The 23,051-nt window shown below is 37.9% G+C and overlaps 1 protein-coding gene across 2 annotated transcripts; it reads left to right on the forward strand.

The window, feature by feature from the left end:
- The first annotated feature begins 693 nt into the window (after nt 1-693).
- On the forward strand, nt 694-21,583 carry LOC112049763 (eukaryotic translation initiation factor 4B). Of its 2 annotated transcripts, XR_008251119.1 has the most exons (15): nt 694-741; nt 1,217-1,327; nt 3,504-3,694; nt 6,242-6,349; nt 7,768-7,856; nt 8,965-9,092; nt 11,145-11,247; nt 12,169-12,234; nt 12,402-12,469; nt 15,001-15,187; nt 15,629-15,713; nt 16,026-16,065; nt 16,981-17,639; nt 18,678-20,353; nt 20,575-21,583. XR_008251119.1 is itself a non-coding variant. In XM_024087795.2 (14 exons), the coding sequence occupies exons 1-14, from the start codon at nt 729-731 to the stop codon at nt 18,738-18,740; spliced, it is 1,911 nt and encodes a 636-aa protein (XP_023943563.1). In that variant the 5' UTR covers nt 694-728; the 3' UTR covers nt 18,741-21,583. The 2 variants fall into 2 exon arrangements, 1 of the variants encoding a protein (XP_023943563.1); XM_024087795.2 differs by having other exon boundaries at nt 18,678-21,583.
- The last annotated feature ends 1,468 nt before the right edge of the window (nt 21,584-23,051 follow it).

Below are 23,051 nucleotides of genomic sequence, written 5' to 3' on the forward strand. Positions count from 1 at the left end.
ATGTTCGGTCGTCCGCTAGTCTTCATAATATACAAATGCGAAAGGTCATTCTCACGAAATTACGAAAACCGCTTGACGTACAAAGATGAAATTTGGCAGGGAGGCAGTCCATAGTTAGTATGTATCTGCTCATAATGGATTTTGCGATAGGGCCGGATTAAAGAGTCTAGAGGCTCTCACAAGTTCATATGGAAGTCCTAAAGTAAGTACCCGAATAAGTAGTTTACGTACTCATATCGAACTATTCGTCTGTGGTCAGCCAATATCTAAAATCACAATAAATAGACGAAATAAAAACCTGATAGCGACATCTACCGCTGGTATTTTGCAACCTCATACTGGTATTGCCATAAACATTGTCTATTGCTAATTGGATAATAAATGACATTATTTAAGTCTACTTATTAAAGTAAAACTTCTTTACATACGTTTGACTCAAGGAATAAGCTAATGAATGCGCTAAGAAAAGCATAATCGGGTGAGGCGAATGGATATTGAGAGGTGAATTGATGGACCTAACTTTAAAACTGAATTATTTATTTGTAAATAATTTATATACAATAAATAAAAAAAATCTTCCGTAAATTATAGTTTTAAGTTTAACAAAAGTTAAACTTTTTATTGAAAAGAAATGATAGATTTGGTAGAATTCGATATTTTAAGATATGGTATAACATCAAAATTCAAATTGATTTTGTCAGTGGCAACACTGGCCCCAGCCTTGTAATATGGCCGCTACAGGTTAGTTTTATTAATTTTGTCATTTGAAAAACTCTCGAAATTTACTATTTCCCATTGTGTTTTTCCTTTAATTTTGCTTGCATTATGTAGTTCATATTCTGCTAAGTGTAAAACCTAGTTTTAACAAGTATTGATTTTAATTAGGTAATGCTAACGTGTCATCAATTCACCTTTGCGGACGTTTGGATTTACCGCGTGGCCACATTTCTCAACTTTTAATTTCCAATAATTTATGTCCCTATGATCTTGTTCATTTCACAGGCATCTCCCGTTTATGATTAAAATATCGACAATGTAGCCAGATGTTTGTGAAATACGTATCTATGTATGTCTGACCGTCCACGAATAACCACTTTCCAAAATCAGAGAGTAGGTCGATCACTCTCAATGCGTCATCGCAATACACCCTTTGTGCACGCGTACAGACTCTATGTAGCTCCGCTGATACATAATTAACGACCACCTAATTTTACAGGCAAGAAATCCAAGAAAACAAAATGGATAAAAGCAGACGCCACAAACTTCATTGCGGAGTCCACTACAATCCCTACTTCGAACAATTGGGCCGATTCTGTAGATGAAGAACGTGAGTTGATTGTCATTTAACTTGTTAACATGTTTTAGAATACCTACCTGCATACCCAATGATGATATAAAGGGCAATGGCAAGCCAATGTTAATCTCGTACTTGGGGTGCACACGCTGGGTGCTTGTCACTCCATCCACCCCGGGAAGGTCTGAGGAAAGGTCTTTGTGTTTTTGATACATTCTAGCCGGATGCTTCCTTTACAAGGAAGGTGAGGGAACCAGAAATTTCGATGCTGTGTTGAGCCTAGGATGCCTGACGAGTTTGTTAAGGTGGAGGCGCTAATGCAGTGTTGTTGGAAGCCCTCATGACCAGCAATTTTAGCACAATTTACGAGATGGCTTTGGTCATAACTCAATTCAGACTAGTCTTTCATTGGCTTGCTCCCTGCACTAACTGAGGGTGTTTTTTTTTTTGTAATTTATTAATATAAAAAAGGTATGCTTTAAGTGTGGTATATATTTTTAAGATTTAATATTGAAGTCAGCTTGTAATTTAAATGAATATCTCAAATAGTTACACATTCCATTTTGTGTTTTAGTAGGTAGCAAGTTAAAAACTAATTAAAATTGGAATTTTATTATGATATTTGAGTTTGATCTTATTTTCTACACTAATATTATAAAGGGAACAGATTTGTATGTACAAAATTACAAATCTGTCCTCTTAATAAATGTAATGTAATGTAAAATTACTGGACCAAATTGAAAATTCCACCAATAGAAAGTTACATTATTAGGGAATAACATAGGCTATATTTTATGCAAGTTAGCCCTTAACTACAATCTCACCTGATGGTAAGTGATGATGCAATCTAAGATGGAAGTGGGCTAACTTGGTAGGAGGATGATGAAAATCTGCACCCCTTTCGGTTTCTACATGACATCATACCGGAAAGCTAAATCACTTGGCTTTGCTGGTAGGGTGGTAACTAGCCAAGGCCAAAGCCTCCCTACAGCTAGACCTGGACCAAACGGCCCAGCCGGGGATTGAATCCAGGACTTCTGTCTTTCAAATCTGTTCACTGCACCACTTTGTGTTCTGCTCTCTGTAATACAATAAAACAATGTCAATGTGTTGCAACCATTCCAGGCTTTGCATAATCTGTCAAAACCATATGAAAATTTGTTTAGTGCTTCCAAAAACAGACGAAAATTTTAAAACATTGTTTTTTTATATTCTACAATTTTATTAAAGTACATATTTTTTGATGCTTCTGCATAAAGCTACTATTTCATCATTACTATAAACATACATAATAGATATTTGAATTGTAAAAACATAAATACAGATAACACTAGGTGCCATATGGTTTTAAAATGTGATAATATATATTTTATTACATCTGGTTTTCAAACTACTACTTACTATATATTATGTATTTAACTAAATCTGGTTGATGATAAATAAAGTAACAAACTTAGAACAACACCTTCCAGTTGTGGGGTCTGTTTTCCGGCATAATCTCTCCCACTTTGCCCGATCTAGGGCCAACTCCTTAAGTTTGTTGGCACACAAGTACAAGTTTACAATCCAGCCAGCGTTTTTCGGGGCGGCCTCGGAGTTGTGATGTGCTTGTTAAGTTGTCAGTCACAATGTGTGATGTTACACATCCATCATAGCATTTTCATCTCTGTGACTCTTAGAGTTCCTACACATGCCTCATCTAGGCCTGCCAACTCTCTCAAGCATACAGCAGTATGGGTTGTATTAAGTTTTAGATAAGTCCCTTGAGCTTTACCAGCATTCTGGGATTGCATAGAACACCAGTGTTACATCTAGCCTCATAATATGAAAAAAAATTCAAAATCCTCAGTGAAATAGTTTTTGATTTAAATAAAAAAGTTTAAACTTACCTTCTTCTATTATTAGTTCATAAGAAGTTGATAGTTTAATGTACCTTTTCTATACACTGAATGGATGTTGAAAATTTTAAAATCTTTTAGATTTTATTAAGAAAAATCTCTCTGTTCAAATCAACTTTAATGAAGTTAAGTACAAATTTATTTATGTCACACCAATTAATAAAAATTATTATGATATATACATATCATTACATCATTATTAAAAATTCATATACACAAAATAAATACATCAGTATTGTCCTCCATGTTTGTACAAAGATAGTTTGGTGGAGTCATTGCTACAATTACATATTTGTTTACACCATTGTCAGAAAGCACTTACTCGGCTTCATCGCGGCATCGGGCGCCCGTGGTGCTGCCGTCAGCCTCGCGAGCTGCTCGCGGAGGCCTGGCCGTCGACGATGAGTCCATCCCGCGGCGCCCGCCCTTCATTGCGCACATCTCCAACCTGCCTTATGATGTTGAAGAGAGCGCTATCATGGAGCTCTTTGCAGGACTCAAGGTCAGTGTATTAGCCATTTTTAACAGAGGTAGACTAACAGATTGCCGATGGACAACCACTGCAGGACATAGGCCTCTTGTAGGGACTTCCAAACATCACTATACTGAGCCGCCTGCTTTGACTCGCTTGATGTCGTCAGTCCACCTGGTGCGGGGCCGCCATTCCAGCACCTTGGGACCCCAACGGCCATCAGCTCTTCAAACTAAACTGGTGGACATAGATGAAAATTATTATCAGATTTTAATAATGATGACTGTGACCAATGCCTTATTAATGCTTAATGCTTAAAATGCTTGCTGAAGCACAAGGTATAACATTACCAAGCTCAGTATTTTTAGCCCTGTTATTATAGTAAGTAGATAAATGAAGATTTATCCCAGGACTTTGTGATCTGAAGCCACTTGGACTAAACCAATGAATCTTCATCAATCTTAATCCAGTATTGGTTCAAACCCCACCTAGCTTAACCTATTAACAGTTAATTGGTTGCAAACTAGATTAGGCTATTGCATCAACCAAGTTGCAGGAAGACTTAGATAACGGCAGCTAAGATTATGGTGTTAGATATTTCCACAGAACAGTCCAGTTGTGAACATTCATCTGCTAATTATGATGATAATTATGAGAACATTGGAAAATTCCTTTCAAATTTGTTCAGCCATTTACATGTATTTGGATTAATTAACTAACCTTGACTTAGGTTTATATGTAGACATGCATTCTTATTGAATCAGGGTGATTTGGAACATTCACAGTAATAATTTTGTAGAATTTCATAAGTAAAGAAGTAAGAATTAATCCAGGCCTTCTACGCCTTCAGTCTGGCCCTGTGTAGCTGAAAATTACATGCACTTTATAGAAATGTACTGCCTATCCTGAGGACTTATTCCAACACTGTGTATAGAAGGAATTCCAGTTGGTACTACAGTACAGTACGGTACTTACTCTAGATAAAAACCTGTTAGCTGGAATACTAGTCCTCCTCATCATCATCCTCATTATCAGGCGATGGTGGTCCACTGTTGGACATAGGCCTCTTGTCATAGGACATCCAAACATTACGGTCTCAGGCCGCTAGCATCCAGCTGCTTGGTCCATCTAGATGGTCGGTAGGGGGTCGAACAACACTGTGATTTCCGGTGTGGGGTTTTCATTCCAGCATCTTGGTACCCCAATGTCTATCAACTTTTCTGATTCTTTCACGCAGAAAAACTCCAAGCATAGCTCGCACCATCACCCACTGAGTGACTCTAAGCCTTCTTATGAGGCCCATAGATAGCGACCAAGTCTCAGAACCATAGGTCATCACTGACAACACACACTGTTCAAAGACTTGTCTTCAGGCACTGAGGACTTTTGGATGAAAAGATATTGCGTCCTCAGTGATTCATAACATGTAGAATTGTTAAACTTAGCTAATGCTGCAGTTTTTTATTTCTCTGTAATTATTATTGAACATAACACTGAATGTATTGTAGTTTCACCTTGTGTTACATTTGTGTCAACAAGACATTTAAAATTGCCTTATACCTGTGCTCTATATTAACCAGTATAACCAGTTTATGATTAAAAATATATTGTCTTTAATAACATTTATATCTAAATTGGCTGATGACATGAAAGGTTTTGGTTAATTTATTACAATTTGAAAGTGAAATAATGATTTATTAATTTTTTCAAAAAACAATTATTTGAAAAAGCAAATAAACCATACTATACCATAATTTACTATAAATAAAAGAATATTGATGTTAACTTTATTTTTATTATACTTAAACATTATACAAATCACTACCTTTCTCTAAAGTAAGCTTGTAATATGGGTGCTAAGGTAGCTAATTTCATAAAATAAATTTATATCATCATCAGCTGAATGACGTTCACTGCAGAACATAGACTTTTTGTAAGAAACTTCCAAACATCCCAATCCTGAGCTGCCTGCATCCAGCGAATCCATGTGACTCACTTGATGTTGTCAGTCCACCTGGTAGTGGGTTGAACAACACTGCGCTTTCTAGTATAATCTCTTTCAATACTGTGTTCTTCATTTTGAGAGAATCAACTTACAATACATGGCTTCTCATTACCTTACCTTATCAGCTGATGGACGTCCATTGCTGGACATATGCCTCTTTCATCAAGTCCAAGCACAAGTCTCAAGCCGCCAGCATCCAGTGGCTCCCTGCAACCCGCTTGATATCCTTGGTCCACCTAGTATGGGGTCGACCAACACTGCGCTTTCCGGTGAGGGGTCGCCATTCCAGCACCTTGAGACCCCAACGTCCATCGGCTCTTCGAACTATGTGGCTTGCCCATCGGCACTTCAGCTTCGCGACGCGCTGCATCGCCCACTGAGTGACTTTGAGCCTTCTACTAAGGCATAGTCAGCGACCAAGTCTCGGATCCGTAGGTCATGGCTTTTCACCAGCTAGGTAATAGGTCAAAATAAGTCTTTTGTATAAAGCAAAGTCTCAATGACCTAACTGTTCAACTAGTAAGGCTATTTAGTTATTTGAAGATATACGAATGGTGTTTGTTTGTCCACAGATCAATAACCTGAGACTCCCGAAAGAAGGCGGTCGTCTTAAAGGCTTTGGAGATGTAGACTTTGAAGATAGAGAGAGTCTTGTCAGCGCTATGAACATGCCTGACTTGGTAAGTACTTACAATTAATAATTTTTTTTTGTAAAATGTATCTGTGGTGCATTGAATTTAGATGGAGGTCCTGAGTTTGATCCTCGGTTGGACCGATTGTGGGTTTTTTTTAAATGGTCCAGGTCTAATTGGGAGTCTTCGGCCGTTGCTAGTTACATCCTACCGGCACTACTACGATGTCGTGTTGAAACTGAAAGGGGTGTGGATTTTCATCCAACTCCTAATAAGTTAGCCAGCTTCCATATTGGATTGCATCATCACTTACCATGAAGAGAAATTGTAGTCGAGGGCTAACTTATAAAGAACTTAACACTTAATCTATACTTATAATAAATCTGTAGAGAGGTCAATTCTGTACATGAAATATATTTCCAAAATAACTATCAGGGGGTGATTAGTGATCGATACTGATGCCAAAAATGCAATCAGTAAAATTTTTGTCTGTCTGTCTGTCTGTATGTTCTTTATAGAAACAAAAACTACTGGACGGATTTTAACGAAACTTGGTAAAATTATTCTACATACTCCTGGGCAGTATACTTTTCATTACGCTACGATCAATAGGAGCAGAGCAGTGAAGAGAAATGTTGAGAAAACGGGAGAAGTTACTCAATTTTTTAAGCTTCCGTCGCGTGTACAGCCTTAATGGCTAAAGTTACATAGAAATCATGTACGACGAAAATGTTCTCCTTAAAATTATCTATAAAAACACAACAGCATATATATGTCTATCTTTTATGGTTGACTCACAATAACACGTGTAACTCCCGATAGCTTAGCAGTTCGGAGATTTCTAATTATATTTGTCTACTCTTATGTTTATAACACTCATCACTCATCCCTAACTAAAAAAGTTAACATTATTACCTATTCAATAAAAAAAGAATCATAAAAATCGGTAAAGAAACACCAAAGTTATACAAGAAATACGCTAAGCCATCGCGCGTGAATACTAATTCATACTATATGGATTATTTTTGTGTAACGGTTGCCGCGCTCGACGCGACTCGCGGGGGGGGGGGGGGGGGGGGGGAATAAATAAAGAAGTGCAGCCTTAATGAGTAGGGTAGGGATAGGGTAGGGTATAGTAGGGGTAGGGTAGGAGTAGGGTAGGGTTGGGGTAGGGTAGGGTAGGATAGGGGTAGTTGAAAGTTTACAACGACTTTCACGCGGACGAAGTCGCGGGCGTCCGCTAGTTGCTAATAAATGAAGTATACTTAAATAAAACATTTTTGTCATGCCTAGCAAAAATCTTTGTCATAATTTTGATATGGCTTTTAATTTTGAGTGGATGGATGTGCTGATGTATGATGGAAAGAACTTGTGGAAATAAAATGCATCCACTTCATTAATGCAAAGATATACTGCCTGACATTTTATATATACGTAATATAATATTATTTATTTTTGATGTCCAGTTAGTGAGTGGAAGAAGAATCAGAATAGAGGTCTCTACTCAGGACAATGACCGTCGCATGGGCAGAGGTGGTCGGAACGATCGGGACAGGTAATAAACCTTTTTAATATAGAACTAATATATTATAGACTTTCCTCGCGGCCTTGCTCGCGTTTAATATAGACTATCAATCTATTTAGTACAGTACCTACTTTTGTGATCGGGTTTACCTATTTTTTGTAACCCAGACAGTATCTGAAACATACAATGATGATCAAATTAGTAACAAAAACGTATACTATTAAAAAGGGAGCTTTAATCTATACTAATACTAGCGGAGCTGGTCAAGCTTCGCTTGGACTTATGTGCCTACCCTATACTACTCTACTCCTAACCTAGGAGTAAGGTAGGGATAGGGAAGAAGTGCAAATAAGACATGCGAAGCTTGACGGTCCGCTAGAAGATTATAAATGCGAAAGTAAGTCTGTCTGTCTGTCACCTTTTCACGGATAAACCGCTGAACCGATTTGAACGAAATTTGGTGTAGAGATAAAGTGCACCTTGGAGCAGAACATAGACTACTTTTTCCCCTGAATAATTCACGGACTAAACAAAACGCTACACTGTGACTTGAGTCTTGAGAGATCATTAAGTGAATTAATTATTATTCATTCATTATCAACCCATATTCGGCTCAATGCTGAGCTCGAGTCTCATCTCAGAATGAGAGGGGTTAGGCCAATAGTCCACCACGCTGGCCCAATGCGGATTGGCAGACTTCACATACGCACAGAATTAAGAAAATTCTCTGGTATGCAGGTTTCCTCACGATGGTTTCCTTCACTGTTTGAGACACGTGATATTTAATTTCTTAAAATGCACACCACTGAAAAGTTAGAGGTGCATGCCCCGGACCGGATTCGAACCCACACCCTCCAGAATCTAAATCCTACTGATATTATACACGCGAAAGTTTATGTGGATTACTTGTATGGTTTGTTACTCTTCAACAACGCTACTACTGTAGCGATTTGGCTGAAATTTGGAATGGAAATAGATTTTACTCTGGATAACAACATAATTTTTATCCGGAAAAAATCCATGGTTCCCGAGGGGTTTGTGAAAAACTAAATTCCACGCGGGCGAAGTCGCGGGCATACGTTTACGTACGGTTAAGTAAATAAAGAACAATGTATTAAACAAAATAATGATACTATAGAGAATATGATCCGGAGCGCACGATGGGTGACTGGCGCTCCGGGCCGCGCGCCGTGCCCGCGAGAGAACGCGACGGGCCGCGCGACCGAGACCGGGAGCGGGACCGGGAGCGCGACCGAGAGCGAGACTGTGAGTACTGAATGATCATTCATTTCTATCTATCACTTCATTACAGTGCCACAAACTTCTCTGACCTAGTGGCCAAAACTGGAATGATACGATAGGCTAGTTTACTAGTACCAAATTTAATATAAACAATATTGATTTCGTATAGATTGAATAAGGATTCGAAATATATCGATATTAATAATTAATAAAAGTTAAGAAATAGATGAATAAACTTGATTTAAAAATTATGTATTTTATCAATGTTTTCATACATCAAAACTGCTGTCATCCATTTTGTGACGTCACTAACACACTTGATATACTAAACGTTGAACTAATAATTGTTAGCTAATATTTTTGTCAATCGCTCCATTTCTACGGGATTTATTATAGTGACGTCACGAAACAGTATAATTATAGACTGTCATGGCCAACAGGCCTATATAAATTTTGTTTAGTTTGCTGTATATACTCAGTTATTGCTTGCAGTAAATTTTCTCATTATTTTGTAGTTTTAACTGCATAAATAATGCCTAAACCAAGAAGGGATCTCACTGGCAAGATAGGTTTGAGGCACTGTATTAATATATAAAAACTGTCACAATGATGAAATTTGATGATTATAAGTGATTAAACATTGAGCAAGCTATAATGTCACACTTAGGATGCACACACAGAGTACTGGGATACATTGTCAATAATGATATTCTGATAGTGGGAGAATCCAAATTATGTTAACCTACCATTGAGTTATCTAATAAAAATAATAAATCTGAAACACGGCTAAAACTCATGTGATATTAGGTCGGAGTATGCCCGACTAGTTTCGAACCCATACGGGGCCCTTAGTCATGAGCTGGTTCTTGCATCGCGGCACGATCCAAACGGCGAAGAGGCTGCGCGACGCGCTGCTGCACGCATTGCGCGCGCGGAGAGGGGTTGTGAGGTGGGGAGTGAAGGTGCCGTTACACTCTCCGACGGTTCATTAATGTCATCTTCAGCATGTCATGGGCAGCAACCATCCATGATCCCGATTAAAATGTGGGTTGCTGCCCACAGCGTGGAAACCGCTATTTCTTTCATTGTCACATACAACAAACTTGGAACAAGATAGCTTTAGTTCGGTTTGCTTACAAGAAGACGAGTCTAATGAAGATGACATTAATGAACCGTCGGAGAGTGTAACGGCGCCTTAACTCCCCACCACTCAACCCCTCTCCGCGCGCGCAATGCGTGCGGCAGCGTGTCGCGCAGCCGCTTCGCAGTTTGGGTCGTGCCGCGATGCAAGAACCAGCTCATGACTAAGGGCCCCGTATGGGTTCGAAACTAGTCGGGCATACTCCGACCTAATATCACGTGAGTTTAAGCCGTGTTTTAAGATATATTAATTTCATAAGAAAACTTGATGGTAAGTTGAGGTAATGGCATCTCACACTATCGTTACTCATTTCATCTTGGGAAGGTCTGAGTAAAGGGCATAAAGGGCACAATTCAACCTTCTAAACGGAGGCATTGCTTACAGTGATGGCAGGGCACCAGAAACTATGACATCAGGGTTATTCGAGGACTCCATAGAATTATATCAATTTGGATGTACAGAAAATTTTAAATAAATGATTGCTTTGAACTGTGTGATATAGAAAGTGGTTTATATTTAGTTACCACAACAAATAACAATTTTCTATATACTTTTCATAACTCATTATTAGAAAGATCCATATATCTTTGGGGAAAATGTTCCAAATGATCATTGCTCTATGGATAGAAGTATACTCTTTATGTCATTGGAAGCACCCTGCGCCCGGCAGTTTTAGCACAATCTGTGACGCGGCGTTTATGCTGTAACTCAATTCAGACTAGTCTTTAGCTTGCTCTATGTTCGTTACTTCTCTGAGTGACCATGTTATTGTTTTTTTTATTGAAATTCATATGCCATTTAGGTAGATGCCTCATTAGTGCGTAACATAACGCAACGCCCTATAGGGGCATCGCTCTTATATGTGTGAAAGCAATGTATATTAAAATTATTATACAACATTTATCGTTTACGTTACATGTTTGTCTGTCTGTCAGCGAGTGCGGATAACCGACCAGGCGGGTGGCGCGACGCGGAGCGGCCCGAGGCAGCGCGCGCGCCTTACGGGGGACGGGACTCTTATGGCAGAGACCGCGACGGGTGGGTTTTTGCTATTTTTTTTAATCATGTGTAATACTAATCTGAAATATGTGTAGTTTCATCATCATTATCAACCCATATTCGGCTCACTGCTGAGCTCGAGTTTCCTCACAGAATGAGAGGAGTTAGACCTTGTCCACCATGCTGGCCCAATGCGGATTGGTAGACTTCACAAATGCAAAGAATTAAGTAAATTCTCTGATATGTAGGTTTCCTCACGACGTTTTTCTTTCAGCATTTAAGACACGTGATGTTTAATTTCTTAAAATGCACTCAACTGAAATGTTGGAGGTGCATGCCCCAGACCAGATTCGAACCCACACCCTCCGGAATCTGAGGCAGAGGTGTTATCCACTGGGCTATCATGGCTCTCATGTACAGTGTACACAGTTAAAAATCAATGAATATTGTATTGTATTTCTAACACTATTTTTACATAAGTAATTTATTCTGGGAGTAAACTGAAGGTTTGTTTGGTAAAGAACTCGAACCCACACCCTCCGGAATCTGAGGCAGAGATGTTATCCACTGGGTTATCACGGCTCTCATGTACAGTGTACACAGATAAAAATCTATGAATATTGCATTGTATGTCTAAAACTATTTTTACATGAGCAATTTATTCCGGGAGTAAACTGAAGGTTTGTTTCGTAAAGAACATTCCTTTGGGTAACATGCTGTCTGTCGACTGTCAAAGGCGTCAAAGCCAGAACACTACATTGAAATCCAAAAGGACTTCTGAATATTATAGAACATGAAACTGGCCATACCAACTAGTGTATTTTCAGGTTGGGCAAAAGTGCCAAAATGTAGATTTTTGTTTAGTTAAATCCATTAGTGATTAGTCACTCGTCTATAAACTGATTTTTTGATATATTATTAGTATAGACATGCTAATATTTTACTTAAATTAATTTACAGTGGCCGAGAGCGCGGTTATGGTGGTCGAGATGGTTTCCGCACAGCTGATAGAGAAGGCGGCTTTGGGTAAGAATATTATTGTAAACACAATATTAGAACTTACATATTCCTTAATAAAACTTAACATATAATTATTTCAAATTAATGTTGTTTATTCTCAAATTATTACTTGTATAATAATGCGAACACAGACGACAAAAAAGAGATTTTAAGACGGTTATTTATTTTTACAGAAATCGTGAAAGCAGAGGCTTTGGCGGCAGAGGTTTTGGTGACAGGGACCGTGATCCACCTAGAGAAGGTAATTTTTTACACAATAATAACAGTATTTATTAAAAATTCATTGTTAAAATACATAAATCATTTTATTCCACATTCAAATCAGACTAGAAATTTTTCAAAAAAGATCAAGTAAGGTTGTTTATTTGACCTGTAAGTTTTTTTTATAATGTATATGCCACCGCTTGGCTGCAATAGCCTGATGGAATTCGATTTTTTTTTTCTAGAAAAAAAAATACCATATAGTATTGGTAGTAAGTACATGTTTAATTTACACAAAGATATGACTCTTGCTTTAAAAAAAGCATCTGACGTCGGCCATTGTCTCTACTAAGTGTAACATTGCGCCAAAAGAAGCAGTCTCGATATAATATCGAGTTTGTTTTGAGACATACTCGTATGTCTCACCGCGCGACATCAAAGTGAGGGTTAACTAGACACCGGCTCGTGCGATGTGCGCGATTCGGTCGCTCTATACCCACATGTCTATAAAACATTAAATATAAATTCTATATAATAATTTTACAAAGAAATGAATCATGGTAAATATCCTAACGTCACTCAATTGCTTTGCCTTCCCAAAACATGTCCACTCACACTTGAACCATAAAGTGTGGTGTTAAAGTTCAAATTAGGGCCCATATTACAAATCCTTTGTATGGGAGTATAGAAAAACCTTTTATTTTTTCATCCAATTTTAAATTTTTTTATCTCTGTAAAAACCATCCTCATTCTTCAAGAAAATAAAAAAAAAGGTCAAATCGGTTCAGCAGTTCTCGAGATTTGCGCTTAACAGCACATTCAGCGATTCATTTTTATATTATAGACTAGCAAACCTGGTCAACCTTCGCTTTGACTTATGTGCAATTTTTCCCTACCCCTACTCCTACCCTACCCTACCCTACCCTACCCCTACCCCTACCCCTACCCCTCCCCTACTACTTGATTCTTAAACATTTGTATGGGAAAGAAAAGGGTTGTTTTGGTTTCCCTGGCTATTATCCTAATTTTTCTCATTGTTTAATTTCCAATACCAATCAGAAGAAGTGAGACTAACGAACAGCAATTAATTTTTATAAATATAGAGTATTCTAATTTTTCTCACCTTTTAAACATTCCCTATACCTTCACGAACATTTCAAGACCAAGATAAGATAAATCCGTTCAGCCGTTTTTATATAAATCATTATTTTATAGATGGACTAGCGGACGCCCGCGACTTCGTCCGCGTAAAAATTGATGTAAACTTCTCTACCTCTACCTTATCCTGCTCGTAAACCTACCCAACCCTACCCTACCCTACCCCTATTTTACTCCTACCCTACCGCTAACGCTAACCCTTCCTTCCCCCCACCTTACCCTACCCTAACCCTACCCGTAACCTATCCATACCCTATCCTACCCTACCCCTAATCTACCCCTACCCTACCCCTACCTTATTCCTACCCTACCGATAACCCTAACCCTTCCCTACCCCTACCTTATCCCTACCCTAACCCTACCCTACCCCTACCCTACCCTACCCCTATCCTACTCCTCCCCTACCCTATACGTTCCATATCCTTCCCCTACCTCTACCTTTCCCCTACCTTATCCGTACCCTACCCTACACTTTCCCTAAATTACCCCTACCCTACCTCTATTCTACCCCTTCCCTACCTCTATCCTATCCCTACCCTCAGCAAAATTGGTCCAGCCTTTTGTGCGTGGTGCAATGACAAAAAGACTATAATTTCCCAAGCGACTTCTATGCTAATACTATAAAGAGGTAAAGTTTGTGTGGTTGTCGGGGGTAATCTCTGGATCTACTGGACCGATTTGGAAAATTCTTTTACCAATAGAAAGCTACATTATTTGCGAGTGTCATAGGCTATGTTTGGTCCTCATATTCATACGGGAACGGGAACCACGTAATTGAAACCGCGGGGCGTCAAATAGCGGCATTTCTGCGACTTTCAGAAATTTTGTATTATCTCCGAAACTATATAACTAATTAACATACTGTAAAGGGCAAATCTTATCTCTATAATATCCTTGTGATTATTAAATAATTTATTTTGATAAGGATTTAAGTTTAGTTGTGTAAATAATGACGTAAACCTTAGTTTGAAATTTAAATAATTTATTAAAGTACTAAAGGTACTATATCTGCTAAAATATAAAAGATAGATATATGGTGTCGCGGACTTTTTTGTAGAACTTTTAAAGGTTCAAAAAGCCTCCATACATTTATTTCAGTTATACGCAATGGTTGAGGCAGCGCATGCGAATAAGTAAGTTTTTCGGTCTGATCTGTAAGAGAAAACCCGCGATCTCTCAGTAGTTATATATGATATAAATATAAAATATAGCCTATAGCACTCCCCGATAACGTAGCATTCTATTGGTGAAAGAATTTTTAAAATCGGTCCAGTAGTTCCGAAGATTACCCCATTTCAAAAAATTGTTACAAACTTACAAACTTACAAACTTACAAACTTTACCTCTTTATAATATTAGTATAGATACACATGAAAATTCAATTTCCTAATTACTTCAAATATGTATATCCAGACAGCAGGCCCCGTGAGCGTCCCAAGCTGAACCTGCTCCCGCGCACTGTGCCCCGGGAGCTGGAGACGCCCACGAAGCCCGCGGACGGAGCGCCCTTGGAAGAGAAGGCTCCTGAGAAGAGCGTGCCCAAGCCCGTCCCAGCTGAGAAGGTGTTCGGAGCTGCCAAACCTGTCGACACAGCGGCTAAGTAATTATATATTTTTTTTTATTTATTAACTAGCAGACTAGCTGTTCGCGTAGTTCCCATTCCCATGAAACGGAGATAAAACACAGCCTGTTAATTGGGGAAAATGTAGCTTTCTAATGATGAAAGAATTAACCTATATATATGTTAAAGACAAATTGTAAAATACGTTAGTTTATAATCTCACTCGTGATATTATAATCTACCGTCATATCGTGAACTGAAAATACTGATTAAATCTGGTAACCTATATGATTAAAGGTTTATACTGATTGACAATTTAACGGTTTCACTTCCGATATACCGAAAAATAACACGTTAAATTGTAATCAGTATTTTGAGTTCACAATATAACGGCAGATTATAATATCACAAGTGAGATTATAAATTTTTACAATCTAACAGTGACATATAAATATACTTTAATATCCTTTTATGTACTAGGGAACGAGAAATAGAGGAGCGGCTAAGAAAGCAAGAGGAAGAAGCTAGGAAAGCTGCAGAGGAGAAAGAGCGCTGGGGTCGTAGGGTAAGATGACAATTCATTTGATGAATAACAAAAATATGTAAACTTTTGTGGTAGGTGGCAGTGGCCATCTTGGATATAAACATTGTCATAATGTATAATATTATAATAGTCAAGCCCTTTCATTTGATATCTATATTGAAGGAGTTATGAAAAACTATGTCATCCGCCATTTTGTAATGGCAGCCATCTTGGGCCGCTTTTTATCAAACACAGCTAAGATCACTACCGTCTGACTAATTCACATTTCAAACAAACAAAATAGTTTACTCAAATGCCTATGTATTAAATTTCAACTTAACATTTGCATTACAGAATGATCATTCAGGAGATCGTCGTCCTGCCCCAAGACGTGGTTAGTAACATATTAATTACATTCTATTCAGTGCGTTAGTTGAAAATTACAGCCGTGGCGATATTGCAGCTCGAGCCAAAGGCGAGAGCTATAGTAAGGAAGCAGAGGCTGTAATTATCAAAACGCACGTATGTCATACAACGTTTTATAACTATCACTTTTGTAAGGAAACACACTTTCTGAAAATTTATTTACATCTTTGCCTGTTTTCCGATGACATTTTTATACGCTTGTCATTTTTGCACAGATAACAAAGTGCGCACATCAGCGTTTGTCAGACAAATGCACCAAAAACAGCCAGTATTAGTAATAAAGTAAATTAATATTTTTGTGTTTCTGATACAGATTTACATTTATTGTCAAAATTATTATTATATTTTATTCCACAAAGTTAATGTTATTAATATAATGTTGAGCACTTTTCTGACAATTTCTTACTCTTTGCCAAGATTAAAAAAGTACCGTTAAGGTTTTATATTACATTACGGCACATGTGCATTTTACTTTACATTAGGGTACATGTGCGTAATGAGATACATTACGATATTGAAATTGGTGAAATAAGCGATACTCTACAAGCAAATGTGTTATAAATTATCTTTACTAATATTACAGTTTTCATATAAAACGTCTTTTTGTGTTGTTCTACAGTCTATCGAAGAAGGCTACATTGATATAACATTATTCTACAACCATTAGGAGCATTTTAATGAAAAATGAGCCAAGAACTAAGAACGGAAAAAGTTATTTCTTTTATTAGCTTCTGTTGTGTGACTGCAAAAACGGTTAATGGTACACAAAAATCATATAACACAGAATTATAAATGTAATGAAAATGTAACTAATCATGTAATAATAGTTTTATTGTGTTTACATGTACATTTTCATAAGGAAATTGTTTATGCTTGATTATAGATGATCGCGATCGCGGCAGAGACTCGCGGAGCTACAACCGAGATAGGCGCGACGACGACAGACGCGACTACTCCACCGACAGAGACAGGCGCGATTATTCCCGAGACGACAAGGACCGACGCGACCGAGACGATCGCCGCGATTGGGACGACAAAGACCGACGCGACAGGGACGATCGAGACAGACGCGACAGGGACGATAGGGACCGACGCGACAGGGACGATAGAGACCGACGCGATAGGGACGATAGAGATCGGCGCGATGGGGACGATAGAGACCGGCGCGACAGGGATGATAGAGATCGACGCGACGGGGATGATAGAGACCGACGCGACGGGGATGATAGAAACCGACGCGACGGCGACGACAGGGACAGGCGCGACGACAGAGACAGACGCGATGACAGGGATGATTACAAGGACGATAGACGCGATAGCAGGGACCGCGACAGTAGGGACGACAGACGCGACCGGTACGAGGACAGGCGCGACAGGGTCGACGATGATAGGAGAGACTCGTCGCGGGACAAACGCTCTCGAGACACGTCGCGGGAGATACAAGACGAGCAGGCGCAGCGCAACGGTCGCCACAGTCGCAGCCGCGACAGACACGAGCCCGACGATAAACCCATGCCCAAGTTGAAAGAGCAAGAGAAACCGGTATGTTCAGTATTTTATTTTACATACAAAACACATGACAGTAGATGTCTGTGTCTTTACTTAAGTTTAAACTGTGAAAGCGAAATCCTTGTTATTTACGTTTTCACGCTATAACTACTCAACTGTAATTATGTACGAATATTTTTTTAAACGGGTACATACCACGATAAAATGCCGAGATTTTTAATGTCTCGTCTAAAAAATGTCGGCATTTTATCGTGGTATGTATCCGTTTAAATAATATTCGTAATGAACAACCACGAAATAAGTTTGCAATTATGTACTTGTCTTGAGAGTACATTTTAACAGATCTTCAAACTGTTCCTGAACAAGTAAAAATAACTTACAGTGAAGTTGCGCACTGTGGTAAATATTTATGATGATTTAAGATGCACTATAAATTAACTTGGTAACAGAGAAGAACTAATTTAAAATAAAAATGGTTCAACATTGTAATTTTTTCGAAATTAGGAGATAAACCTTCATTCAATAGCAATATTTCCATTTTTGCCAATACTCTCACGTAATTAACTTATACTGGGGTAGTTGTGTTGTTTTTTAAATAGTTATAAAGTGTCCTTTGAGTCATCATCATCATCATCATATCAGCTGATGGACGTCCACTGCAGGACATAGGCCTTTTGTAGGGACTTCCAAACATCACAATACTGAGCCACCTGTATCCAGCAAATCCCTGCGACTCGCTTGATGTCGTCAGTCCACCTGGTAGGGGGTCGACCAACACTGCGCTTTCTAGTGCGGGATCGCCATTTCAGCACTTTGGGACCCCAACATCCATCAGCTCTTCGAACTATGTGCCCCGCCCATTGCCACTTCAGCTTCGCAACTTGTTGAGCTATGTCGGTGACTTTGGTTCTCCTGCGGATCTCCTCATTTCTGATTCGATCACGTTGAGATACTCCTAACATGGCTTGTTCCATCGCCCGCTGTGTGAATCTGAGCCTTCATATGAGGCCCATAGTTAGCGACCAAGTGTTTGAGTACACCCAATAAAATAAAATATTTTAACATTTACAGAACTTTGTAGCATCAAACAAATTCAGCTTCCTCGAGGACGCCGACGACGGCGGCTCGGACTAGCGCGGCGAGATCTACAGACGCGCTTAAAACAGTTGATTACTAAATAATATTTAACAGTCGGTTTACTGTGACTCGAGTGTGAAGTGAAAAAATTGCGAGTAACAAGTGTTTAACGTTTAAAAAAAAACTGTTCAGAGACTGTGCTATATGATATAGAACTCATTTAGTCTCAATATATAAGTGCGGTGTGTGCTTGGGTGAATGCTGACACTGCTTAGGCGGTGGCCCCAGCCTATACTGTGACTGGAGAGTTACGATTTCCTTGTAACAATTGCTGCAGTAAATCCATGTATGTATTCTGCAAATAAACTTGATCTATACTCAATACTTGTTATAAGCGGCTAAAGTTTCTGTTCGTCGCCGATAACTCATTGGTTGCGCGTACTGGCCAATGGGGTGAAGTTGTCAAGTTTAATGGATCAAAGCGAAGCTTGGCTGGGTATAGCGAAGCATGTATATTTAGTTTTAGTGGCGACAACATTTAATTAAAATCTCATTCCTTACTTTGATAAAAGGTAAATAAATGTTTGCTCTTAATAAAAATATTCACATTCAGAAATCAATCTTAGCAAGAAATCAAGTGAACATACACAAAAGTTCATTATTATTTATTGTAATAGAATTAGGACTTTCTATCGATAATAATAATATTCTGCAAAGCACCTATAAGAATCTCTAATATTCTGTTTGTACCAGATTAATACATACATACTCACAACTTGTTTTTTTTTACAAACAATATTTATATTGATTAATTTTATTTATGTGTGATTTGCAAGTGTTCAAGAGATGTTCCTATTTTTTCTCGAGTTGATGAATTTATTGAATATTTTTACATTATTTACTGGACTATTATGAAAAATATACATGAGTTATTTTGAACTTTTGCACAATTCATTGCATGTACTGTAGTGATGTATTTTGACTACCTTATCTATTTTTTAATCTGTGACTCTATTTAGTTGTCATTTGTCAATACGACGTACATAGCTGTCACAGTGTAGGCTGGGGCTTGCAACCTTGTACTGATTGGTGTAAATTTTTCTATGGGTTTGTTACATTGTAATAAATATAAGTGGGGTTGAATGGGAATGATCAGCCGTTGGACTGGCAGTTGGCACACTTATAGGGGTTGCTATACACAGAACAGGGTTTCAATTGTGTTATAAAAAAAAAAAAAATTACCTCATTGGATGATTTAGACCAACATTTGGGTCCCTATTCAGACCCTATTTATAAACTATAAACCCTGTCTATAAACTCTCAGTAGAAGCCTAGAGTGGATACAGCTTCAAACCTCAGAGGTGACGTAAAATCTGATTTTCTTGATGTACAGAGTGTGCCTGTCTTCTTAACTATAAACTTGTGCATTATGTTATTCTATATAAATAATAAAACTATACTGATAATAAAACTGTAACAGGTCAAATTGTGTACATTGAAGTAATTTTAAAAATTTTTGTTGGAGGACATTATATAATCAATACCGAAGCCAAAAATATTTTTTTTCGATTTTTTTGTCTGTCTGTCTGTCCATGATTTTCTTGGCCGGGCATCACGCTGAAACTACATATGACTTCAAATGAAACTTGGCACAGTTTAAGACGGAGAAGGTTCTAGGATACTTTTTATTGCGAAAATAAAATAAAAAGGGGTTAAAAGTTTTTTGGAAAGTCCTTCATTTTTAGAGTTATAGTTTTAAAAATTAGATCATAAATTGTAACAAAAAATACGAAATTCAAGAATGTGATTCAAAAATTTTTAAAATTCAACCCCTAAAGTGGTGAAATAGCGTTTAAAAGTTTACATTGATTTCCACGCGGGCGTCCGCTAGTAGAGAATAAAATTGCCAACTGTGGCTGAAAAATAAGTCCATAAAATAAAAATTGTCAAATTGATTTGTGTATAGCAACCCTTATCCACCCGACGATACCATGCGATGATTATTGTGTATAATCATTGTAGTATTTTAACTATTGGAAATACAAATCTCGCAATTGCCTGGTTTTAAAAAATCGTGTGGTGTCTGTTCAGGTGAGGTGTATGTTTATTCATAAATAGTTTTTGCATTGAACTGGGGCCATGGTTCTCTGTGATGCTGAAGTCGCAAATACCTTTTGTGACGTCACATTTGCCACTTGTAGTACCACAAACTTTAACTAGCCTGGTGAGGGTCACACTTCGCGTTTTTAGTATAATGTTTGTCAAAATGGCGACCGCAGCGATTTTAGTTTTGACCACTAGGTCAAAAAAGTTCGTGGTACTATCTAGGGGAGGGGTAAAAAAATTGATGTCAAAAACTGCAGTTACGATTTCAATGTCACATTGAATAAAGGGGCCTGAATTACTTGGTACAGGTGCTCTCATTTATGTATAATGCTTTTGTGAATAATTATTTTTTTTTTGTTTAATTTTTAATAGACATTGATTCGGGTAATATGAATTTATCAATTGTGAAACATTTCAATGCCACCACAGGAAATCTATGATTCTTTTTTATTATTTTAATTTTAGAACATGTCTATACCTAAATATTTAGTCGATTTAGAATAATTATTAGGAAGTTAATTGTATTATTTAATGTTACACATCGTTCATGTGCTATCACGGGCGCAATGTTTGGTATACGCATACCACCATATTGCGCCTGCATATTGATAAAAAAAAATGTTATTTATAGAAATTGGAAGTACCTAATGAAACCAATTAGGTCCGGTCACAAGATGTACTGCTGTTCTAAAGTATATCAATATATTTTTTTTTGTTTGTAAAATGTTCAGAATTCGTTTGGGTACATATTGTCTTGATTGTGAATTATAAATAAATTACTCTTTTACAGCCAATGTTGTAGTTTTTTTTTTTGAAAATTCAGGTAATGTGTCTATGACAAATCAAAACTTAGCAAAAAGTAATTTATAATTTTTATATCTTTCGCTCTCTTAAAAGCATGGCAACTTTTTGTCGCTCTCTATGATCCAATGCAAACACAGATCCAATGCAGAGGATAATAATAAAAAATACTTCATCAAAATATGTTCATCAATCATCAAAACATGGATTCTTGATACCTGCTGGGCTAATCACTAATTTGGTGTTAACAACCTATTAAAATAGTCATCAAATCAACTGAGAAATTTCATCTACCTACTGTATGATATCCACGAAGAGTTGTCAGTAGACACCCGATGACATCTATACTAATATTATAAAGAGGTAAAGTTTGTAAGTTTGTAACATTTTTTTGAAATTGGGTAATCTTCGGAACTACTGGACCGATTTTAAAAATTCTTTCACCAGTAGAATGCTACGTTATCGGGGAGTGCTATAGGCTATATTTTATATTTCTATCATATATAACTACTGAGATATCGCGGGTTTTCTCTTACAGGTCAGACCGAAAAACTTACTTATTGGCATGCGCTGCCTCAACCATTGCGTATAACTGAAATAAATGTATGGAGGCTTTTTGAACCTTTAAAAGTTCTACAAAAAAGTCCGCAACACCATATATCTATCTTTTATAATTTAGCAGATATAGTACCTTTAGTACTTTAATAAATTATTTAAATTTTAAACTAAGGTTTACGTCATTATTTACACAACTAAACTTAAATCCTTATCAAAATAAATTATTTAATAATCACAAGGATATTATAGAGATAAGATTTGCCCTTTACAGTATGTTAATTAGTTATATAGTTTCGGAGATAATACAAAATTTCTGAAAGTCGCAGAAATGCCGCTATTTGACGCCCCGCGGTTTCAATTACGTGGTTCCCGTTCCCGTATGAATATGAGGACCAAACATAGCATATGACACTCGCAAATAATGTAGCTTTCTATTGGTAAAAGAATTTTCTAAATCGGTCCAGTAGATCCAGAGATTACCCCCGACAACCACGCAAACTTTACATCTTTATAGTATTAGCATAGAAGTCGCTTGGGAAATTATAGTCTTTTGGTCATTGCACCACGCACAAAAGGCTGGACCAATTTTGCTGAGGGTAGGGATAGGAGGTAGGGAAGGGGTAGGATAGAGGTAGGGTAGGGGTAATTTAGGGAAAGTGTAGGTTAGGGTAGGGTAGGGTACGGATAAGGTAGGGGTAGTGTAGGGTAGGGGCAAGGTAGAGGTAGGGGAAGGATATGGAATGTATAGGGTAGGGGAGGAGTAGGATAGGGGTAGGGTAGGGATAAGGTAGGGGTAGGGAAGGGTTAGCGGTAGGGTAGGGGTAGGGTAGGATAGGGTATGGATAGGTTACGGGTAGGGTTAGGGTAGGGTAAGGTGGGGGGAGGGAAGGGTTAGCGTTAGCG

Source organism: Bicyclus anynana, chromosome 10 (assembly GCF_947172395.1).
Source record: "Bicyclus anynana chromosome 10, ilBicAnyn1.1, whole genome shotgun sequence".
Lineage (NCBI taxonomy): Eukaryota > Metazoa > Arthropoda > Insecta > Lepidoptera > Nymphalidae > Bicyclus > Bicyclus anynana.